General features: G+C 38.2%; 2 protein-coding genes across 10 annotated transcripts; both read right to left on the minus strand.

Moving 5' to 3' along the window:
* Window positions 1–8,828: 8,828 nt before the first annotated feature.
* LOC121767600 (pentatricopeptide repeat-containing protein At5g39710-like) lies at window positions 8,829–13,622 on the minus strand. Of its 9 annotated transcripts, XM_042163912.1 has the most exons (5): window positions 12,986–13,622; window positions 12,859–12,909; window positions 10,281–12,704; window positions 9,424–9,547; window positions 8,829–9,196 (listed from the first exon to the last, which is right to left on the minus strand). In XM_042163912.1, the coding sequence occupies exon 3, from the start codon at window positions 12,662–12,664 to the stop codon at window positions 11,336–11,338; it is 1,329 nt and encodes a 442-aa protein (XP_042019846.1). In that variant the 5' UTR covers window positions 12,665–12,704; window positions 12,859–12,909; window positions 12,986–13,622; the 3' UTR covers window positions 8,829–9,196; window positions 9,424–9,547; window positions 10,281–11,335. The 9 variants fall into 9 exon arrangements, 8 of the variants coding, with proteins under 8 accessions (XP_042019846.1, XP_042019839.1, XP_042019844.1 ...); XR_006043157.1 differs by having other exon boundaries at window positions 10,281–12,077; window positions 12,175–13,622; XM_042163905.1 differs by having other exon boundaries at window positions 10,281–13,324; window positions 13,406–13,622.
* Window positions 13,623–16,775: 3,153 nt separating this feature from the next.
* Window positions 16,776–17,572, minus strand: LOC121767474 (FCS-Like Zinc finger 3-like). The gene is made up of 2 exons (XM_042163744.1): window positions 17,344–17,572; window positions 16,776–17,247 (listed from the first exon to the last, which is right to left on the minus strand). The coding sequence occupies exons 1-2, from the start codon at window positions 17,463–17,465 to the stop codon at window positions 17,058–17,060; spliced, it is 312 nt and encodes a 103-aa protein (XP_042019678.1). The 5' UTR covers window positions 17,466–17,572; the 3' UTR covers window positions 16,776–17,057.
* Between the last annotated feature and the right edge of the window lie 4,389 nt (window positions 17,573–21,961).

Below are 21,961 nucleotides of genomic sequence, written 5' to 3' on the forward strand. Positions count from 1 at the left end.
TGGATGATTTGTTTAGTTGGACTCCATTTATTTTTATTTTGGGCTTTAAACTTTTAATTAGAGATATAAAGTGGGGAAATAATTAAGCTTTGGGGCTTCTAATTAAGTTTTGGGTCGATAATTAATTGTGATGAATTATTTAAATAATCCCGTAATATTTCAAAGGATGAATAATTTTATCCTAAGTCCGAAATAAATATATTTTTTTCGAAGGAAAATGGTTGCGATAATTTAATTGTGCACTTTTATAATTTTTGGGATTTTAATTCGATATCGTGGAGGAAAATACGAGGAGTCAAAGGTGGAAATATGGGCGTGAGTGGCCGACCGGCATCGCCCCGCAACGCCTTGGGCGGCCGCCGAATAATCGAAAATACGCGAAAATCAAGAAAAGAGATAAAAGACTTTAATGAGAGTGCATGCATTCTAATTTAAGTAGTTCTGCCCTTGAGTCTAATTAGTGTATTGTTATATTGTGATATTTTCAAAAAGGGTACGTCCGCAAGTAAAGTCGGAACGAAAGATTCAAGCTAAGGGAGCTAAACATTCAAGGTGAGCTTTCTTATACTAAAATACAAATCGTATTTTATGAAAACACGAACACATGTTCGTGATTTTAATGATGTTGTCTTGCCACAAATGTTTTGTTATGATGCCTATCTGTTGGCTACGGCCAAGTGAATTATGAATGATGAAATATGTGAATCGATTCGATTTTTAGTCCGGGTAGGGTGGTGTCCCTACTTGGAACCTCTGGCCGTGAACGGCAGAGAAGGTGACCGTGGAAGGTGGCCACCTTCCAGGCACAAGGATACCTCTGACGTGTTGGGCAGGGAAGGTGACCGTATGAGAACACCATCTCAGCGGCACAATGTGATCAGATATGGCTAAAGTACAGGAAAAGGGGTTGCAACCCAATGTGATATTTTTAGTAAGCTCGGGCCTTTTCAATAACACCCCCGAGTGTTACTGTGATGATGGCTTGACAATATTTTCAAATGTATATGTGTAATTTTCGGCAATGTGTTCACGGAGTACTTTTTGTACTCAGCCCTGCATATATTTCTAAATGTGCAGGTTGAGCAGCGAAGTGGTGGAGGAAGTGCTATTAAGACAAGATACTTAATTCAGTCAGATTTTGACTCTTGGAGGTTCATGTCTTCATACATGGAACCGCGTTCATTTGCTTCCGTTGTGCATCTTAAAAGACTCAAGTCTATTTTGTTCAAAACTCTGATTTTATTTCGAGTTATTCCCATTTGTTTCGAGCTATGGTCGATTTGTGTTTTCCCCTTTCTTCCCCGCTTCGTTAATCCTCCCCTAGTCGCGATCAACCGTGTTTTCTATCCTTAGAAAATGCGGTCGTGACAAAACTAATGGGGATTACAATAAAATTTGGATTTATTCATGATTATCTCATGACAAAAAAATTGGCCGTTAACATGTAGTAATATATTATTGATGTTATTGATTAAACAATGTTGTTTTCTTTATGAATGGACATATTATTTAGGTCACTCGCAATACTGACATCCAAATATAAATTCTTCGACCATTATATCTACAATTTCACCAAAAATAATTCGACGTAGGATAACAGCAAATCAATCCTAACTTTATGGCTTTTTCGACTGACTTTTAAATTTACGGTAGATTAGTTGTAATTGCAAAATCGTTAAATGTATGTCCCATTGAAATCTAATCAATTGCAAAATCATTTTTTCAATCGCACAATTACTCGTAATTTCTTTTATAAGTTTATGTTTTTATGCTTAAGTATTAATTTTATTTGTTAACCAATTTGTTCATATGGTCATTAGTAATACATAGACATGATTGCATACGAACAAAAAGTTCACCACGCCAATGGAATGGTGCTAATTTTAAGCCGTGTTTATTTTGACTAATATTTTGTACTAGGAACCAGGCATTTAGTACGTTATGTTATAATTTCTTTTTCCCACTAAAAATGAAACGTTTTCCTTTTTGGATTGTTCTATTAAAAATAAAATGTTTCTAAAAATGGAAACATCTCTATCTCTACTTTTTCATCTCTCTTACTTACTCTCTCTTTATTAATTTACAAAACAACACTACATAAAAACTCATGCCGATTCCCAAATATTGCATATTTAATGGGACAAAGGGAGTATATAGTACATTAAAACTTTATAATATATTTTAAAAACTGAAAATATTTTTGTCATGGACAAAAATACATTAATGTTATATGCATAAAATAAACAATCTAAACAAATTTACACGGTTGACGTCCATAAAAATATTACTCCCTCCGTCCCACTTTAGCAGTCTCGGTTGGGTCGGGCACATGTTTTAAGGGGTATTTAAGTGTGTAATAAATAAATGATGTAGTAGAGGTTGAGTCCCACTTTTAAACAACTTTTTTTACTTTTTTGCTTTAAATGTGTAATAAATAAATGATGTATAGTGGAGGTTGGGTCACACTTTTAAATGATGTAATAAATAAATTGATGTAGTTGACATCAATTTTTATGCACCGAGTTCAACCGGGACTCTGAAAAGCGGGACACCCGAAATTGATCAACCGGGACTGCTAAAGCGGGACGGAGGGAGTACTACTAAAAACGTAGTACACGTTTTTCCTTAACTCATTTTTGCTACTGTTTTTGGCCCTCTTAGTTTGATTTTTTTTTTCACTTTCATAATTATTCTGTATTCTTGTAAAAATAAATAGTTATCAAATTTATTCTTATTTGTTTCTAGAAAGACAAGAATTTTGGTATGATTAATGATCTTATTGATCATATCACACGTAAATACTTCATTCAAATCCAATCATATAATATGATCCATGAAAAAAAATAGTCATGTTGGTTGTTGCACACAAACAAAAAGTAGTCAAACATTACCCAGATAGCAATAATGGAGTCATAAATAACTTATTATCATATGTTCTTCTTCTTCAATAGTAAGTATTTTATGTCATGGTGATTTTTTTAATGAGATATTTTATCAACATGAAATTCCCCCAAATTAAATGCGAGTCTCAACAATTGAAAAGCACACAAAATAATATGGAATAGAAATGTAGAAAGTAGAGTATTAAGAAAATGTAGTGTAAAATAGGTATTCAGAGCATCTACAATGGCGGACGTCCGCACGGGACGTCCGGCACGCCATACGGATAAGGACGTCCGCTACGGACACCGGAGTTCCGCGGCTTTCCGGGACGTCCGTCATTGCTTTGACACGACGGACGTCCCGATTTTTTATTGTTTTTTGTGGATGTCCATCGGGATGTCCGCCATTGTATAGTGGGATGTGCTTATGACATGGCAGTGCAGTGGGATGTCCTTATGACGTGGCAAGAGGTGTTTTTGGGAAGTCCGGAGTAAAAGTAGGTTACAGAAATCAGTCCCCTACATTGAAAAGCCAGAGCAAATTTGAGAGGGCAACATCATCCTGTTCTGCTATATGAGGAAAAAGAGCAGAATTTGAGAGTATTTACATTTGCGGAGACTAATAACTTCAACAGATTGCTTAAGATTGGTGAGGGTGGTTTTGGATGTGTATACAAAGACTGGTGACCCCATGATTGTTGCAATCAAAAAACTCAGCAAAAATGGCTGTCAGGTATTATGTTTACTTTTTCCAATTTTTATTCACTCTAAGAATGTTTGTCATTTATTACGTGGTCTTGCTACACATGCACTGTAACAGCCCGCTAAGCCGATATTATTAGAAACAATATTATTAGCTTGATTATATATATAATTGACCTTTATGTAATTAAATCCGAGCTACGAAATCGTCGTCGTTTGTTTGACGTCAAGTAAATGAATAGAACACGTAGATATATTACATATGCATAAATATAATAAATTTAAAACCAATAATTAAAGAAGATCACAAAAATTTAAAATTTAATGTCCGATACATCCAACAAAATCTATAACATCCTACGCTTTAAGAAAATCGGGTACTTCAACGAGGTCGGCCACAAACTTGAGCCGATTATACCTACACCAAATAAACAAGTAAATAAATAAATGATAAATATATATATATATATATATAATATTAATAAATAAAAGGGGCGGCAGATCCCAAGAGTTAATGTGTTACTTCCGACAAACCATTTAATGTTGCAACCAAAGAGGCCAAATTATCTTCAAACATGTCATTAAAGCTGCAACTAAATTTTCTTTTCTAAAAAACCATCATTCTTCCTGTCAGATAGAGAGGATATCTTTTGTCACTTGCTGCCATCTTTTGTATATTTAGATATACAAGAATTTATTCCCACATCACTATCATACAATCTATTTGATAAAAGACATACAACCCACAAAAGATAAAAGAGTAGGAAGGAGATCTGCACAACTTTTTCACTACAATCCAACAACATCTTTCCATATAAAAAAAAGGTGAATCTCAAACCAATCTTTTCCTTTACTTTTATGTACTAGTATATGCATATAGTTTAGGAAGAATCTGCCCCCTCCAAGAAATTGCTATCATACTGTATCTTCACTACTTATTCATGATTACTTATTTATCCACATAGCAACTATACACTCTTAGTTCACCAAAATTACCAAAATCTGTAGATAGAAACCAACTCGGATCCTACTGCCTTAACAACTAGAAAGAAGGACAAACACTTATCTTTATGAACTTGCCGGATTCCGACAGTAAGCTTGACACTCTGTCGCCAACCAGCGACGACCCTTGCTCCGAAAGCCACTGTTTCCGTATCTTTAAAAATCTGGAAAATTGAATGTAAATAACAAAGTTATCAAAAATAATAATAATAAAATCTTTAATATATATATATATATATATATATATTGAAAAGAGAGAGGCTGACCGAGAGAGAGAAAGACGGAGCATACAGACGGCGGACCTCCGGGAGGAGGGCGACGAAGCCGCAGCCCGTGCATGCGCGGCGGCGGCGGCGAACCTGGACCGACGGAGGAGGAGGATGGCGGCGCGACGGTGAAGAGGGGAGAGAAGAGAGAGAGATGAGGAGGAAGGGAGCACGGATCTACTGTTTTCCGGAGACGACCGGACTGCCGGAGGAGGGCGGCAAAGCCGCTGCCTCTGCATGACGGCGGTGGAGGAGGATCCGCGGCGGTGGCGGATCCGCGGTGGCAACGGCGGCGGTGCGGTGAAGAGAAGAGAGAAGAGGGAGAGAGAAGAGGGGAGAGGGAGAGGGAGAGGGAGAGGGAGAGAGAGAGAGAAGATGGAGAAAGAAGGGGCGCCGGAACGGCGGCGCTGGTAGGGCGGTGGCGGGTGGCGGCGCCGAGTAGAGGGGGGGAGGATGCTGCTGTGTATTTGGGAAATGAGGGAAGAAGACAATGGTAGGGTATTTAGTATGTGGGTTTCTATTGTGGGCTCACGAATTAATTAAATGGGCCATAAATTTATTAGAGCCCAACTACTTCAATTTAATTAGAGGCTTCAATGCATAGGGTATTTTGAAGCCCATTTCGAAATTTAGTTATTTTGGGCCTAAGAATAACATGATTAAATAAATTAGTTATGACTCAAGTTGCCATTTATTTTATTTTTATTTATTTTTATTATTTATTTTATTTATTTTATTTTTTATTATTTTTAAGAATAATAGAACACCAATTTTAGTTGGAACCGAACTAGCAAACGAAGTAGTAATAAATAGTGTAAGTTTTGGAAATTTCTTAATAATAATAATAACAATAATAATAGATTAGTTAAAATCTTGAGATTTTCTTTCTTATTTAATTAGATTAGTTTAAAACTAAATTAGCTTTTTCCTATTGTGATATTATAAAAAGGGTACGTTCGCAAGTAAAGTCGGAACGAAAGATTCAAGTTAAAGGAGCTAAACGAACAAGGTGAGCTTTCTTATATTAAAAATACAAATCGTATTCTATGAAAACACGAACACATGTTCATGACTCTTAAAGATGTTGTCTTGCCATAAATGTTTTATGTATGATGCCTATCTGTTTGGCTACGGCCAAGTGAATTATGAATGATGATATATGTGAATCGATTCGATTGTGAGTTCTGGTAGGATGGTGTCCCTACTTGGAACCTCTGACCGTGAACGGCAGAGAAGGTGACCGTGCGAGAACACCATCTCGACGGCACAATGTGAGCAGATATGGCTAAGTACGGGAAAAGGGCCCAATGTGAATATTTTAGTAAGCTCGGGTTTTTTTTAATAAAACCTCGAGTATTACTGTGATGATGGCTTGACGATATTTACAAATGTATAATTGTATTTTCCGATAATGTGTTCACTGAGTACTTTTGTACTCAGCCCTGCATGTATTTCTAAATGTGCAGGTTGAGTCGTGGAAAGGGGGAGGCACAAGTGCTGTGGAGAGTAAGCTAGTAACTAAGAATAAAACTCTCAGAGGTTCATGTCTCCATACATGGACCGCGTTCTTTTGTTTCTGTTGTGCCGGTTAAGAGGCAGTGCTTATTTTACTTTTGACTCTGATAATCGGAACTTGTATGAACAGTCACTCGATTTTGCATGATCGAGTGTATTTTGTTATAAGTATTTCCCTATTTAAGATATTGTGTGCGTCTCGTCCTGCCTTGGCTTTAATTTCCCCTAAATTCTATCCCCGTTTCTTATAATCCCTCCTTGGTCACGAGTTTCCCCGGGTTACGCTATCCTTAGCTAACAGCGGTCATGACATGCACAAACCGAACCGGAACGCTGGTTCATGAACCGGAACCTGCGGTTGGCAGTTCAAGCGGGCCGGTTCAGGTTCGGGAATATCACGAACCGTAACCGGCGGTTCAATAACATTTTTTTAAAAAAAATTATTATTTATAAAATCAATTTTTATATATAAAAATCAATTTTCACAAATAAATAAACACAATAATTTCATAATAGCCCATACTTATTTGTTGGGCCAATGATTCTAAGAAATCACTTTTGGTTGTTTCTCTTTTATAGAGACATCCTTGAATATTTTATGTTTCACTTTTGATGTAGGACAAAATATGTTAAAGTATTTTCTTTTATAACTACATGTTTAGATCATTCATTCATCTTTTTCCAATGTGGGATACAAAACTTTCTTTTGTTTTCAACATTTTTTTATTTTTACTACATTTTATTATTCACTAACTTTATCTTTATTTTTGTTATGATTCTTTTTCTAAGACATATTTATAGATAATAATGGCATCAACTAGAATAGTTTAATTAAATTTGAATGTTGCAAGTTGCAATAATTTGTATATTTATAGAATGTGGACGTGTTCAAATGATTGGAATTAAATGTAAGTATGTTGCTAATTTTTCTAAATATATTGATTAAAATGTGAAAAAACAACAATTAACATATGGTATAATAATGATAAAAATAGATAACTAAAGAATGATTTGTTTAATGGTATAATATAGTTTATATAGTTATATATTAGTAGTAGACTAATAGTATGATTTTTTATAATAGTTGTTATTCTTATAGGTGTAGTATAATTTATATAAATAAAATTAATATTTGTGAATATATTCTTGATAGATATGAATAAACACTTATTGAGTAATATGATTTGTATATAGATAAATAATTATTCATATTATAGTTATCGCTAGATTAATATAATTTGTATAATAATTATTCTCTTAATGTGTATAATGGTATTTATTAGTTAACATGCACGTAAACTTATACAAAAACAAATCGATAATGATAAGAATTAAAGAATAATACTTTATGTAATTATATTTGTTGTTAAATTATAATAATAGAAGATAGTTAAGATATAAACTAATATAAACAAAGATGATGGAGATGTATCATGTAGTTATAAATAAGGAGTTTTATCCCACATTGAAAGAAAGAGCAACACATCCAAGAACATGTAGTTATAAAAGAGAATCATCCAATACACTCTCTTTCAACCCAAAGGCTCAAGTCCAACATTAAATGTATATTGTAACTTATAATTTGTGAATCGTGAACCGGCCAAAAACCAGCGGTTTTGAACCTCCTCGTGAACCGGAACAGGAACCGCCGGTTCCGATTCAAGGAAATGCTGAACCGTGAACCGGAACCGGCGGTGTGCATGCCTAGGTCTTGGTGGTAAACTCAAGAAATTTGTGCTGAAAATATATGGTGGATTTGAAATTGGGGATTAGTTGTTAAGCATGTTAGTAAATAGTAGAATGATTTCCATGTGAGTGAATGAAATCTTGAACTCCTTTAGGCATGAGAGACTGCCATTTGGGAGTTGAGATGCATGGTGTAGAAATATACGGGGAAAGGGAAAGCAAGATTAGAGATTTGAATAAGATGCCTCAGTAAAACGAAAGCAATACCAACCAAGGTGAAAAGGTGTGTGGTTTTGTTTTGACGGTATTAGGGTCTGTAGCAGAAGTGCAGCTTCTTAGGGTCACAAACAAAGGATAGACCAAAAATGAGCAAGGTGGTGGCGGCGTGTGTGGAGAGCCCGCCGTTGAAGTATTTGGAGGATGCCGAAGATAGTCCTACGCCGGCAGAGCAGATGGCCCCATCAATCAAACGGCGATTCACACACTTGGCTAAGATGAGTGAACACAAGAAGGTTTATGATGATGCAAAGAGTTTGGTCTAAAACTACCACCTCTCAAACTTGAAAATGACCAAGCTCCATTTCATACCTCAACTTTGTAATATAAGTATGTTACTATTACTTACTAGTACTTTAGTAGGAAGTCAATAATTAGATTTTGTATAATAGGTGAGACGAAAAATGTTGTGTGGTTAGGACTTGTGCTCGAGTCTTCATCATTTTCCCCAAACTATTCTATTTTTATGAGTATTTCATGAGAAAATCTTCTACTGGGACTCAACTTTCATACATAAGCTATCAAAATTCTTTCAGACGATCCTTCTGTACATAAAATTCGCAGTACACCACCACTCTGATTCTAACTACACATTTCTGAATCATGCTATTTACAATTTTGCTTGCTACTTTTAACATTAAAGAACAAGGTAAGTCGACCTGTAGGGTTAGGGTTATACTCAAATACCAGTAACATGAGATTCCTAAAACGACGGCAATAGTTTACGTACTCATTAACGGACCTCTCTGTATCGAGTTTTGAGCCCGTTAGCTAACTTCGCCCCATGAAATTTTTGGGCACTGGAAACTTGATCTAGCTTGGTAGAATGATCCAAGGAAAAGAACTGCAACACTCCAAAGTCCAAACCTATCAAAAAGATTAAAGATGTAGAAACAAAATTTTTGGTGAGTGTATCAAAATTCAAAACTGAATTTTCTCCAAGTGATAGATGATACAATGCAAATTTATGTATATAGCCAGTCTAAGTGCTGTTAATCACATATACATGCTTCGAATATTTCGCAATTCAGTCTGCAATCCTACTATACCTAATATAATGAAAGGAATCTGTAGATTTAAGAGACAATTCTAACCTCCCATGTAAGGATTCTGTCTTCTTCAACGCCCATATGGTTCTGATAGTATGGATGCTGGGACGGATTTTCTTCCCAGATCAAGATCACAAATCATGATACATTTTCTGTGAAGAACTCTCACCTATAAAACAATAAAACTGTGTCAGCAGACACTGAAAAGTTAATTCTGTCACATTCAGAGCAAATATGTGCGCAAAAATATTGTTGTCTCGAAAGAAGTAAACACAAACAGACTTTTGATAAGTTACAAATTGTGATTCATAGTGCTCATTGATCAAGTTGGAGAAACTTGTTTAGCAAAATGGAAACAAGTAAGGCACAGGTAAAATGGAAATGTATTGAAAAGATGAATCTAACAAACATCTAGGGATTAAGCCAGGTTTCCACAAGGCAAGAGTCATTCTTCCCTTAAAGTTAAACTGATGCATCATTCAAAAGCAAATGAAGGAAAAAAGCAAGGTCATTCATCAGATTGCAGAAAATCTATTTCACTTAACCTTATACAAGCCAGGAAATTCTCCATAATGATATATTCAAGCGGCTCACCATGAACTATTCATATGGAGTATAATAAAGGGGGAGGGGAAACAGTGTAAGGAAAAGAATTTACATCGACAAAAGAAAACAACCTCATTAATTAGTAGCTAGGACTACATATACCATGATGAATCAACAGCTCAAGTAGCACAATTACCAAAGACTGTTATGGCTGAGATGATATGCATTCCTCCCACAGAAAATCTAGTACTTGAAGAAGCATCAATGAATAGCACATGGAACAAATTAACTAGACAATAGCAAGCAGGAAAATACTTTTCACGAGCTAGATAACTAATGTACATAAGTATTTTCACCTCATTTTACGTTTCAAAATGCATATAGAGTAAGCAAGCCGGTGAAGAAAGACTTGGCCTTTTCCTCATCAAGGACACTTAGATGCACACCCAGAAATCATGTGATCAGACTTTTTTAATTCTGGTGCAAGGGCAAAATCAGGCTGGTCCTCATCAGAAATCTTCTGGTTGGCCACCGAAAAACTATGAAGCAGTCATTTCATTTTAACTTAACTGCAGACAGCTTCCACATTCATGCTGGACTGATTATCAGTAAACCCAATGGGGTTGGAACTCATTTTCTGAAAAACCCTGTTTCTGTATATGAAGTCATAAGTCATGTACATGAGGAGGTCCAAAAAGAGGCTCTTCCCCGTTATTTCTTTTGTAGATTCAACATCTTCTAAATCATTATATGCTCTATCCAATATCTTATGTGTTATCTCATCAAACTCAAAAGATATCTCGCTCAACTTCTGCGCCCACATTGCTGTCCTGTGCGGTAAACCATGCTTGCGTAAATTAGACAACAGTAAGTTAGTCGTAACTAAATCTGGAACAAAACCCATCTTCAGCAATTTTCCTGTCAAAATCATTGCATGATCTAGTATATCACGGCAGACACCACTCAGCAGAGTGTTGTAGGTAACTGTATCTGGAACTATTCCAGCAGAAACTAGCTCATCAAGCATCATTATAGCTCTATTCATCCTTCGGCTTCTGCAATAACCATGAATCTGTATGTTGTAAGTTGTAATATCTGGACCCCAGCCACTATTTTGCATTGTATTTGCCAAATTTTCAGCATTTAACATGTCAAGTTGCTTGCAGTATCCACTGATAAAAGTGTTGTAAGTCACATTATGATACAGATTAGAGGAGTGAAAATAGGGAAGTGGTTGGCCAACTAATTAAGTAGAGGAGATATCGCAGCAGCCAACTGAACCAGAGATTTTGGGGGAAGAGCTGGCTGAGTAAATCAACAATTCAATTTCGAATTTCTGTTACCTTTATTTCAGCACCTTAGTATCTATAAATAGGGAGTCTCTTATCAGTTTAGAGATCTTTTGGAGAGATCAGAAATAGGACGGCGGTAGCCGTAGGCCTCTGCGGAGGATTATCATGGCCTCTTTCTTGAGGATTGTTATTCTATTTGCTTCTTTCTTTCTGTCCTTTTTATCAATAAATTGAGTCCTTATTTCCTTAATCAGTGTTCTATTGATTGAGTTGGAATTCCCACATCTCAGCATCTCCATGTAGGTGGCCATGGCAGATTTCATCCTTCCTTGTTTGCAGAAACCTTTGATAATGATATTGAAGGTGATCACATCAGGGAGCAAACCCCTATTCCTCATCTCCAGTTCCAGCCTTAATGCCTCATCTAGTTCTCCGCAGTTGCAGAAGCCGGAAATTAAGGAATTGTAAACAAAGTTGTTAGGCACAAGCCCTTTGCTTAACATTTTCAAATACATATTGTATGCCTGTTGAACAAAGCCCCCCTTGGAAAGGCCTAGAATGAAAGCAGAAACAGCAACAACATCTGGAGCCATCCCGAGCATCTCCATTTCATTCCAAAGACCTTGAGCTCCCATCATGTCTCCTTTCTTAATATACCCATCCAGAACCACTGTGAAAGCTGCTCTACTGATGGGATAACCATTTTGTATCATCTTGTATATGAGCGACTTGGCTTCTTGAAGCCTTCCGATCTTAGATAATCCTAAGAGAAGTGAAGTATATGTGGGAGCTGAGGGGGTGAAGCCAACTTTCACCATAAAGTTGTAGACTTCAAAAGCCTCGTCTTCTAAACCTGCTTTGCTGTAGACAAGAATTAACGAGTTAAATGAAATTACACTAAGAGAGATTCCTTTTTCGAGCATGAACCCCAATAGTTCAAAAGCTTCATCCAATCTACCTGCCCAACACAGTCCTCCAATATGTATATCAGGCAATGAAGAATCTTGAACCGATCCCATCACTGAAAAGCTCCTTAGCAACCTGTTCCCATCCTGCTCGTTGCCGTACTTTTCATTGCCAGCAGCTAAGATGTTAAAAGTCACACCATCAGGTGCAACACCCTTGCTTCTCATTTCTTCATAAAGCACATTTGCCATACCAATTTCTCTTGCCTTGACATAGCCATCCATCACGGCGTTATACAATACAGTGTTTGGAGACACACCCAATTCTTGCATCCAATGAAAGATTTTATTTGCTTCAGCAATATTACCCTCCTTGCAAAAAGCATTGATAAACGTACTAAATATAGCAAAGCTTGGAGTGCAGCCACTTTCGAACATCAAATGCACCCAACTGAAAGCTTCCCAAGTCCACCCCCTGACACAATATGCATTGATTAAAATATTATATGTATATACATCTGGCTCACACCCAAACTTCCTCATGACATACAACAAACTTTCTGCAATCCGAATGCAGCCTCTCCTACAAAATCCAAGAATTATCATATTGTAAACATAATTCGAAGGGATGGGTCCTTTAAAAATCATATCTTTGAACAACATCCACACACTGCTTTAATCACCAAACCGTAGTAACAACTTTATCAAACAACAAATAGCTGATAAACTCGGCCTACCACCAACTCCTCTCATCCTATCCAAAACCTCCAGGGCACAAGATGGCATCTCTGCATTCATAAAAGAGCGCATTAGTGCATCGAGAATATAAAAGTCCATTTCAGTGCTAAAGATTTCTCTCCATACAAGAACATAACTCCTCTCCGCTCCTCTCCTATTCCCCGTATCATCCATGTAAGCACATCCTGAGCTAATTGCCTAAAATCTTTCGCTACTAACGAAAGCACGACGACGCAATAACACCTGACTAGGAAGTCCGAGTGATCACGAAAAGCATATTTGAAAAATGCAAATGCAACCTGCCGCTTCTGAAGCGATACCATGATTTCCGCAATGGCAACTGGAGAAAAACCTCTTGAAAACCGAATGAGGAGGTCTCTCTCCTCAAGTTTGATCATCCTCGAAATTCCGACGGCGAGCATACGCCTCTCATTTGAGTTAATCGCATTGCTTCCGGAGCTATTTCTGGTAAAAGGCGAAAATTGACATAGGAAATCGGATTTTGAACCAGAAATGTATGAGCTCGAACTGCTAAAATAAGCATACTTCATCGATTGATGATAAACAGAGAGCAAATGCGCTAGGGTTTCTGAGCTGAGGTGGAGAGAGAGGGGGCAGAAATAGCAGACCTTGAGACTCCTATGCAGACGGAGCACAGCAGCATACATTCGAAAGTTGCCGGAGACAACGTCGGAAGCCAGTCCGCCGGCGTACTTCGTCGGAAGAGGTTTTAATTTTGGACTCACCGGCGCATATTACAGAAGCTTTTGGTAGCAAAGAGGAATTGGTGGGAAAGAGGAAGGACTCTCTTCATGAAATTGGGCCTTAAGGCCCATTTTCGAGCCAAGGCCCATCTGTACATTAGATTTAAATTCCTAAAAATAAGTGGGCCTGAGCCTCTTACTACATCATTGAGTGGAAGTTGACTTATAGTATAATTTAAAGTATATTACTGAAACTAAAAAAAGGAGTGATGTTGATTAAGCTTACAAAATAGAGAATTTTTCAATGTGAATTTTGAATTTGTTCTCAGTTAGTCACCAAACCTCATAATTTTTCTGATAATTTTTTTAAATAGAAAATGAATAATGATTTTTTCATTAACCGCGTAATTGTGGTTATCCGAACTCCGGGCTAATCACCTGAATTTGATGGATGGCATTTGGTACACACTATGATTTTGTGCAATAGCATATGAATTGGGAGAATGTATGAAAAAAATGTAAATATTTCAAATTAAAGTGAGAAAATAGAAAAAATAGATAACTTTGAGATGGGATATTAATAAGATACCATTGACAAAAAAATATCACAAAACTTTATGTAAATTCTGATATTTCCCCCAAAGTTTAAACTTAGTTCTTAAAATTATACTCCTATTAAGTTAGTGACTTTAATGATCAAAGTTAACTTTGTGGGAAATAAAGGATTTTGTTCAAAATTGATTACATTTCCAATAAATACACCTAAATAAATCTAGGAAAGGAGGATCTTGACCGATAACAAATGCTCGTAATTTCGTAAACCTAATTTTGTTTGATTATTTGATACGATCATAAAAAAAAAGCAAAACCAAAGTAAAAAAACAAACTTCTTGGTTGCATCACCTGATTAACTAAGACCTTTTGTTTCCACAATTGAATAATGGTGATAAGGTGATCACATTGTCGTAGTTGAAATTATATTTTTAATTGGTACAGTAGTAAATTTAGTACTAGTACTTACTAGTATGTGTTTTACCCTGATTTAAACTATTAATAATTGAGAGAAAAACTATAACCTTGAAACATTATTTATTCTGATGCAGCCATTAATTTTGTTCCTGCCGTTTGAGAGCATCCACAATGGTGGGGAGCGGACCGGCTAGCCGATCTCCGGCACTCGCCGGTTCGCCCGCCGAACCATTGTAACCGGCGAGCGCCATTTCGGCGAAAAATCGTCGAGCGCACGCCGATCCGCGAGCGCTGACCGATGCGCTCGCCGTCATTGTAGGCTCCGGACCGGCGAGCGATCGGGGAGCGATTTTTTTTTTAAATTTTCTGAACACTATATATACGAGCTTTGCACGTCATTTTCATTCACACTACTTGTTTTAACGAGTACTCTCTCTATCTTAATTTCTGTACAAGATCAACAACGGGAAATGAGCAACGTTGGTGATAGTAGTGGTGGTAGTGGTGGGGATGCTGGGGAGTACGAACGTCGAATGAATGAAGCGTTAGAGGCCTGTACGAACCGTGAGATTGATCGGCTGATGCAGAAGGCCTTGCAGCCGGCGGTACCTCGACCACGACCAGTTGTCCACCGCCGAACAGTGATTGATCGTGACCACGTAGCTGCACATCAGCGCCTATACAAAGACTACTTCGCACAGGAGCCGCGGTTCAACGCCAACCTTTTCAAGCGCTGTTTTAGGATGAACAGAGCCCTGTTTATGCGTATTGTTAACGCCTTGGAGCATCGATATCTGTATTTCCGCTTTAGGCACGATGCGGCTGGCAAACCCGGCCACATACCTATTCAAAAGTGCACTGCGGCAATGAGGCAGATGGCCTACGGAGGCGCGTCGGACATGTGCGACGAGTACCTCCACATCGGTGAGACGATTGCCCTTGAATGTATGAAGTATTTCTGTCAGAGCGTGATTGAAATTTTCCGTGATCAGTACCTTCGAAGCCCTACCCACGAAGACTGCCAGGATCTGATGCAGATACACGGGGAGAAGCATGGGCTCCCGGGTATGTTAGGCAGCATAAATTGTATGCATTGGGAGTGAAAGAACTGTCCCGCTGCCTGCAAGGGGTTCTACACGACCGGCTATAAGGGAAAGAATCTCACGATGATCCTCGAGGCCGTAACTGACTACCGGCTGTGGATTTGGCATTCGTATTTTGGGATAGTCTGGTTGAACAACGACATCAACGTTCTCAACTCGTCGCCCCTTTTCAACGAGCAGTGCCAGGGCATCGGTCCGGCCATTAGTTTTGTCGCCAACGGCAACCGGCATGATATGGGCTACTACTTAGCGGATGGGATATACCCTATGTGGCCCGTCTTTGTGAAGACGATCAAATGCGCATCAGATGAGAGGAAGACCTACTTTGCGGAACAACAGGAGTCGGCGTGGAAGGACGTGGAGCGCGCATTTGGTGTGCTCCAGTCTCGATGGGCGGCAATTAGGGAACGCGTTTGTGGCATATCGACTGCATTGCTGATATAATGTACGCTTGTATTATCATGCACAACATGATTGTCGAAGATGAAGGTGTACAACTGACTAGTTGGACCAACGACGATAATGAAGTCGGTCCAAGCCACGGCATGGCCGCTCCCAACGTACGAAGGGGGGTCCCACACGATGAAGCCGACCTCCTCCAAGCACATGCCGACATGCGCCAAACGGATGCTCATATTCGACTCCAAAAGAATTTAATTGAAGAGTTGTGGGCGCGGAGGACTGCACAGTGTTAGTTTTTTTTAATTATGTAATTTTTTTAAATGTACTTTTTTAATTTAAATAAAATTATTATCAATTATTTGTTTTATATAATTTTGAGTGAGGTGGCTAGACTATTGTTGGACTATTTGTTTGTCCTGATGATGTGACAGAAGTAGTTTGTGGTTGGGCTATGACTGGGCGAAAACCATTGTGGATGCTCTGATAGATTGCAATGGAATCATGATTCGACCCAGTAACATACCGATCCGGTCCGACTCAAATAGACCATAAATTTACATGTCGAGCCGAGCTGGTTATGATAACCCCGGTTCGCTTGGATACGGAACCGACGGCATCAATCGCATATCATAATACTATTACTGAGCTTTGTTGCTAAAAAATCAAATACTCCTACTAATAAATTTCCAATATTAAAGAAGATTTCCCAGAAACTCATACCCTCTTATGCTCAAGTAATTAGCAAAATCAAAAGAGAGGTGATTAACCGATATTTATATTTGATGGCATCCAATTAAAGGACTCTCAATCCTTCCCCACCATATACACATATCAGATGCCATATTCCAGAAATTAAAGTAAAAAAGGAAACTGTAAATAAAAAGTAAAATCAAAATTTCGGACTTCTTCTGCACTCATCTCTGTTCAACAGATCAAGCTCCAGTTCATGCGAATTCGTCGAAGAAGTGATCCATAATCATTCTCAAATATGTATATACATATTCGCAACGAATTCAAATCTCAAATCACAGCCACAGTTCCCGTCCGTACAGCTTTATTCATGCCAGATTCCTTCGCGGAGTCAGAGCTCTGCCTCACAGCGCTCGATCTCTTCGAAGAAGAAGAAGACAGTTTCCACTTCTTCTCCATCGCCTCATCCATCTCAATCTGCTCCTGCCGGCACTCCTGGCTACAGAACGGCGTGTTTCCTCTGCAAAATCGTTCCACCACCGGCTTAGAAACTCAGTAAAATCAAATGAATTTCGCAATTGAGCTGCGATTTCACAGTACCGTGCCCTAATTTTACCTGTACATGAAGATGTCGCTGTTTTGGTTGAGCGATCTGCGGCAGAGGGAGCAGGAATCGAGGAAGTGCGGCTGGTAGTCGTCCTCGCATCCGGTGTAGTAGTATGCTGCAGTTGAAGCCATCTCTGCGGCGGCGGAGTAGGCGGCGACGGTGGTGGTTTAATTTTATGCGATTGATAGGTGTTGGAGAAAGTTGCGAGTGCAGGGGAAGCGATATGATGTGGGCAAGTGGCGTTTTATAGGAAAACGGAAGCCATGGAGTGGGAAGGAGCAAGACTCAGGTGCGACGCGGACTACGAAGCTAAACATGTCTACCAAATGAAGATGCTCCACGGAATGGAAGGTGGTGTAAGGTGTCAATATCAATACACTAATTAAAAAAGCATTTTGCTTTTTCCCCAAATCCAAGGGGAGGAGCGCATTGCATCACCAAGCAAATTCATAAACTGTTTAGTAAAAAAAAAAAGAGATAATTCTTGCGTCATGATAAAATTTTGAGGTTAATTGGTCTTCGCCACCACTAAGATTAATATAATACTATAGGAGTTTATTACGTAGTGTGGGACATTTTATTTACTCCAATGATGGTGATTTTGTCATGCCAATACTTTCAAGTGCTCTTTCTTTGCAATTTACAAGTACAAGTGTACATTTTACTAGACATAATTTTGTCCTAAAACGTAATCTTGATTAGTTTGCTTTTAAGTTAAATATGTACAATTACTCAAATCATACATAGTATAATTCAAACGTCTTTCAAAATTGCACATTAATTAATTGAAACTCATAATTAATCTCTAGTTAGGCCATAAATCCTACACAACATAAACGATGTATAAAAAGAGAAATAGGGAGAAAAAAAGGAAAATTGGTTGGCGAAAAAGAGAGCACAACGAATGACTGCAAAAAGGAGAAGCAAAGAATCACATTCTAAAAAGAAAGCAGTATTGCATCATAAAATCATGACACTCAAAATTCCATAATTGCAAAAAAGGCCCCACACTTTGTTTGTCCTCTCCCCATCACACCACCTTGGAGCAGCGTCGGATCGGGCCCCACCAACCAATATAAAATTACAACAAAATCATCTCAAGTGGAGCCCACTTACGTGGACAGCGGCCCTACCATGGACTCAGATTCCGAGGCCTGTGTCTCCTCCTGCCCGCTGCCCGCGGGCACCCATTCTATAATTCCCAAAAGAGTAATGACCAAAATTGGTCCGGAAAATATAGTAATTTTATGTTTTTGGTCATAAACATTATCTTTTGGATTTTTTGGTCCTGAACATATGAAAATTTGATCATTTTGGTCCTGGACTAACTGTTCTAATAAAAACTAACGGTCAACGTAAAATGACCATATGTTCAAGACCAATTTTGACATTTACTCTTAAATCCTAACTGATTAGTTGAAGTAATGTATGTATTTTGGCATGAATGTGGAGTGGAATCATGATGTAAAAGTTTTATTTGACATCAATATATTTAGTAATGTTTGAATTTATTAGTAGTAAGATATGTATTTTGAATGTTGAGTGAAGTAATGTATGGATTTTTTTAACGTAATAGTTAGTCCAAGACCAAAATGATCAAATTTTCATACGTTCAGGACCAAAAAATTCAAAAGAAAATGTTTAGGACCAAAAACATAAAAAGACTATATATTCAGCATCAATTTTTGCCTTTACTCATTCCAAAAACATGACATTTTATAGTGAACAGTCTTTTAACATGATATTTTCATTTTATACATGGTTAATTCAGCATTTTTTTTGTCCTGTTTTAAAAGAAATGCTTCTTTTATCACAAGAGTTTATGTAGGGTAATTTTATACTCCCTCCGTCCCAAGCTACTCGCACTTATTTCCTTTTTGGGCGTCCCAAGTTACTTGCACTTTTTCCCATTTTAGTAAAAAAAGTTCACCACAGCCGTCATTTTTGACTTTCCTATACACTCATTCCTTAATCTCCGTGCCGAAAAGGAAAGGAGCGAGTAGCCCGGGACGGAGGGAGTAATTAGGTAAGGAGAGAATATATTAGTATAGAGAACAAAGTAGAAATACATTTCTTCATTTTAAAAAAACGTAGAGTATTTGAAAAATAAAAATATAGTATCACTTTAAGTAAGATTGAGAGAGCATACATAATTTGAATAATTATCATAATTTTAAATAAAATTTAGTACAACTGTTGGGATTTGCTTAGGCCACCCCCAATGGGGCGCCCGATGGCGTCCATCGTCCTCGGGCGCGGACGATGCCCACATTGTGGGTGGCCGCCATCGTCCGCGGCCGATGCATATGGCGCGCCCTACGTCGCGGACGATGGCCTATCGTCCGCACCATCGTCCACGCCATTGCGGGATCGGTGGACGATGGTCGCGGACGATGGCACGCGTTTTCGATTTTTAAATTAATTAACAAAACAATAGTATAACATATAGGGCGCGCCATAGAGCGCCACATTGCAGGTGGGGGTAGGAGGATAAAACTGATGACGTGGCGCGCCATAGGGCGCGCTTTAGGGCGCCCCATTGCTAATGGCCTTAAACTCACGGCCTATTGAATAGATGGATAAAAGATAATCGACTGATCAACTACACTCCACTTTATTGTCAAATTTTTCGATTTGGTTTGTTTTAATTATTTTTAGATAAAAGTCATAAAATTCATATTGTGTTTTCTACTTGATAAAAAAATTTATATATTTATTAAATCAAAGGTCTACATTCAATTTTTTGCATTTTGAATATTTTAAGATACTTTTATACTCCATAATTTGGATTGATTAACATTTATGGATAAAAATTAAGAACTTCTATAGCCTGCCCGTCACACGTGTGTGGAGCACACGAGGCTGATAAAGCTTGATAGGTTTGGGAGGTCAACGAGATCAACGGCTGCGATTCGTCTGGGTCGTTTACGTGATTGTCTATTATTATTGGTGAAGATAATTAAAATCTGCCCATACCGTTGAAATTTGTGGTTAGGCATGCACAAACCGACCCGGCCCGGCGGTTAACCGCCGGTTCGGGCCCGCCGGTTCATGAACCGGAACCGGGCCCGGAACCGGCGGGTTGAACCGGCAGAAGGGTTGAAGGGTCGGAAGGGCCGGTTCAGGTTCGGCAATATATTGAACCTGAACCGGCGGTTCGAACCGCCGGTTCAAAGGGCTAAATAGTGTTTCGTAGGTTAGGGGTTCGTAGGGTTCGCGTAGGGGTTTAGTATAGCCGTTGGAACCGGCGGTTCGCGGGGTAAACCGCCGGTTTGAGGGCTAAACCGCCGGTTCGGGAGCCGGTTTCTGACGGTTCCGGCAACTTTTCAGATGCTAGGCCGTAGGGTCAGTGTGTAGGCCTGCAAAACCGGTCAGAAACCGCCAGTTTTCGATCAGAAACCGACGGTTTTCTGACGGAAACCGTGGACAACCCGCCGGTTTAGGGTTGAACCGCCATATGTTTTTGTATATGCAAAAACAATTACATAATTGTATTTGTATATACTCTAGTCGATGAAGTATATTTCTCTATACGGCTAAATGAGGGAAACTTTTGACAATTCTACTATATTTGTTGATTGTTAGACGAAACTCAACATTTAAAGTTGAATTGCTAAAGGTGTCCTTAATTTAGTTATGTAGAAAGATCTTCTTCGCCGGTTAAGAGTATATATATAATACACTTATACGTTTAAGAACTTCAACATCGTTTCTTGTCATTTGTAATTAGTTCTTCACTAGTAGTCTCATTTGTATTTGAATTTTGTTTAAGACTTCAAGACCGCCATATGTTTTCAATTTGTAATTGTTGTAACTTGTAACGTGTAATTTGTAAACATGCAATTTCAATAAAATTGCAACTTTATCCGTATTTTTTTCAATTTTATTTACTCACATTGCATACAAAAACAAACTTGAAAAGTGTAATTTAATTTGATTAAAATTGAAAAGTTGAAAAATGTAAAAAAAAAAAAAAATTCGTCGAACCGCCGAACCGGCCCGGAACCGGCGGTTCAAGCCGAAAACCGGCGGTTTTGAACCGCCGCGTAACCCGCCGGTTTTTTGAACCGGAACCGGAACCGCCGGGAGCTAGGCGGGCCGGTTCAGGTTCGGCAATTTCTCGACCCTTGAACCGCCGGTTCGGGCCCGGAACCGGCGGTTTACGACCCTTGTGCATGCCTATTTGTGGTAATGGTGGTCTTCTGTTATTGGATCGACTATAATTAAATTTAATCGACCTTCATTTACCCCTATTTATTTTACATTTTTATAAAAACTTATTTGTTGCTAGAGTTGTGGAAAGTTATAGTAAATTTTATAAGAGCAAATCGCTAAATAGATTATCATTAATTTCTAGTATATTCTATTTTTTTAATTAAAAAATAAATTATTAAGTTTGAGAATTTTTGCAATTATCTCATCCTTCTGTTTTTTTTTAAATTACGTACATATGTGGCAATCAGTTTCGTGTACAAAACAACGTTGGATGCAACAACGTCTATTTAAGTTCGAAATAGTGATTCATCCATCGGTCCATGTATCATCTGCCACATGAACATGTAATTCATCGAAAAAGAGAACGATGTAATAATAGCAAAATCTTAATCTTGATGATATATTTTTAGAT

The sequence above is a fragment of the Salvia splendens genome, chromosome 15 (assembly GCF_004379255.2).
Source record: "Salvia splendens isolate huo1 chromosome 15, SspV2, whole genome shotgun sequence".
Lineage (NCBI taxonomy): Eukaryota > Viridiplantae > Streptophyta > Magnoliopsida > Lamiales > Lamiaceae > Salvia > Salvia splendens.

Coding starts and splice junctions, on each gene's coding strand:
- LOC121767600 (XM_042163905.1), bottom strand. CDS start 12,784: ATGTTGTTCAAAGATATGATTTTTAAAGGACCCATCCCTTCGAATTAT.
- LOC121767474 (XM_042163744.1), bottom strand. CDS start 17,465: ATGGCTTCAACTGCAGCATACTACTACACCGGATGCGAGGACGACTAC. Junction 17,248..17,343: donor AGCGACATCTTCATGTACAG/GTAAAATTAGGG, acceptor ACGATTTTGCAG/AGGAAACACGCCGTTCTGTA.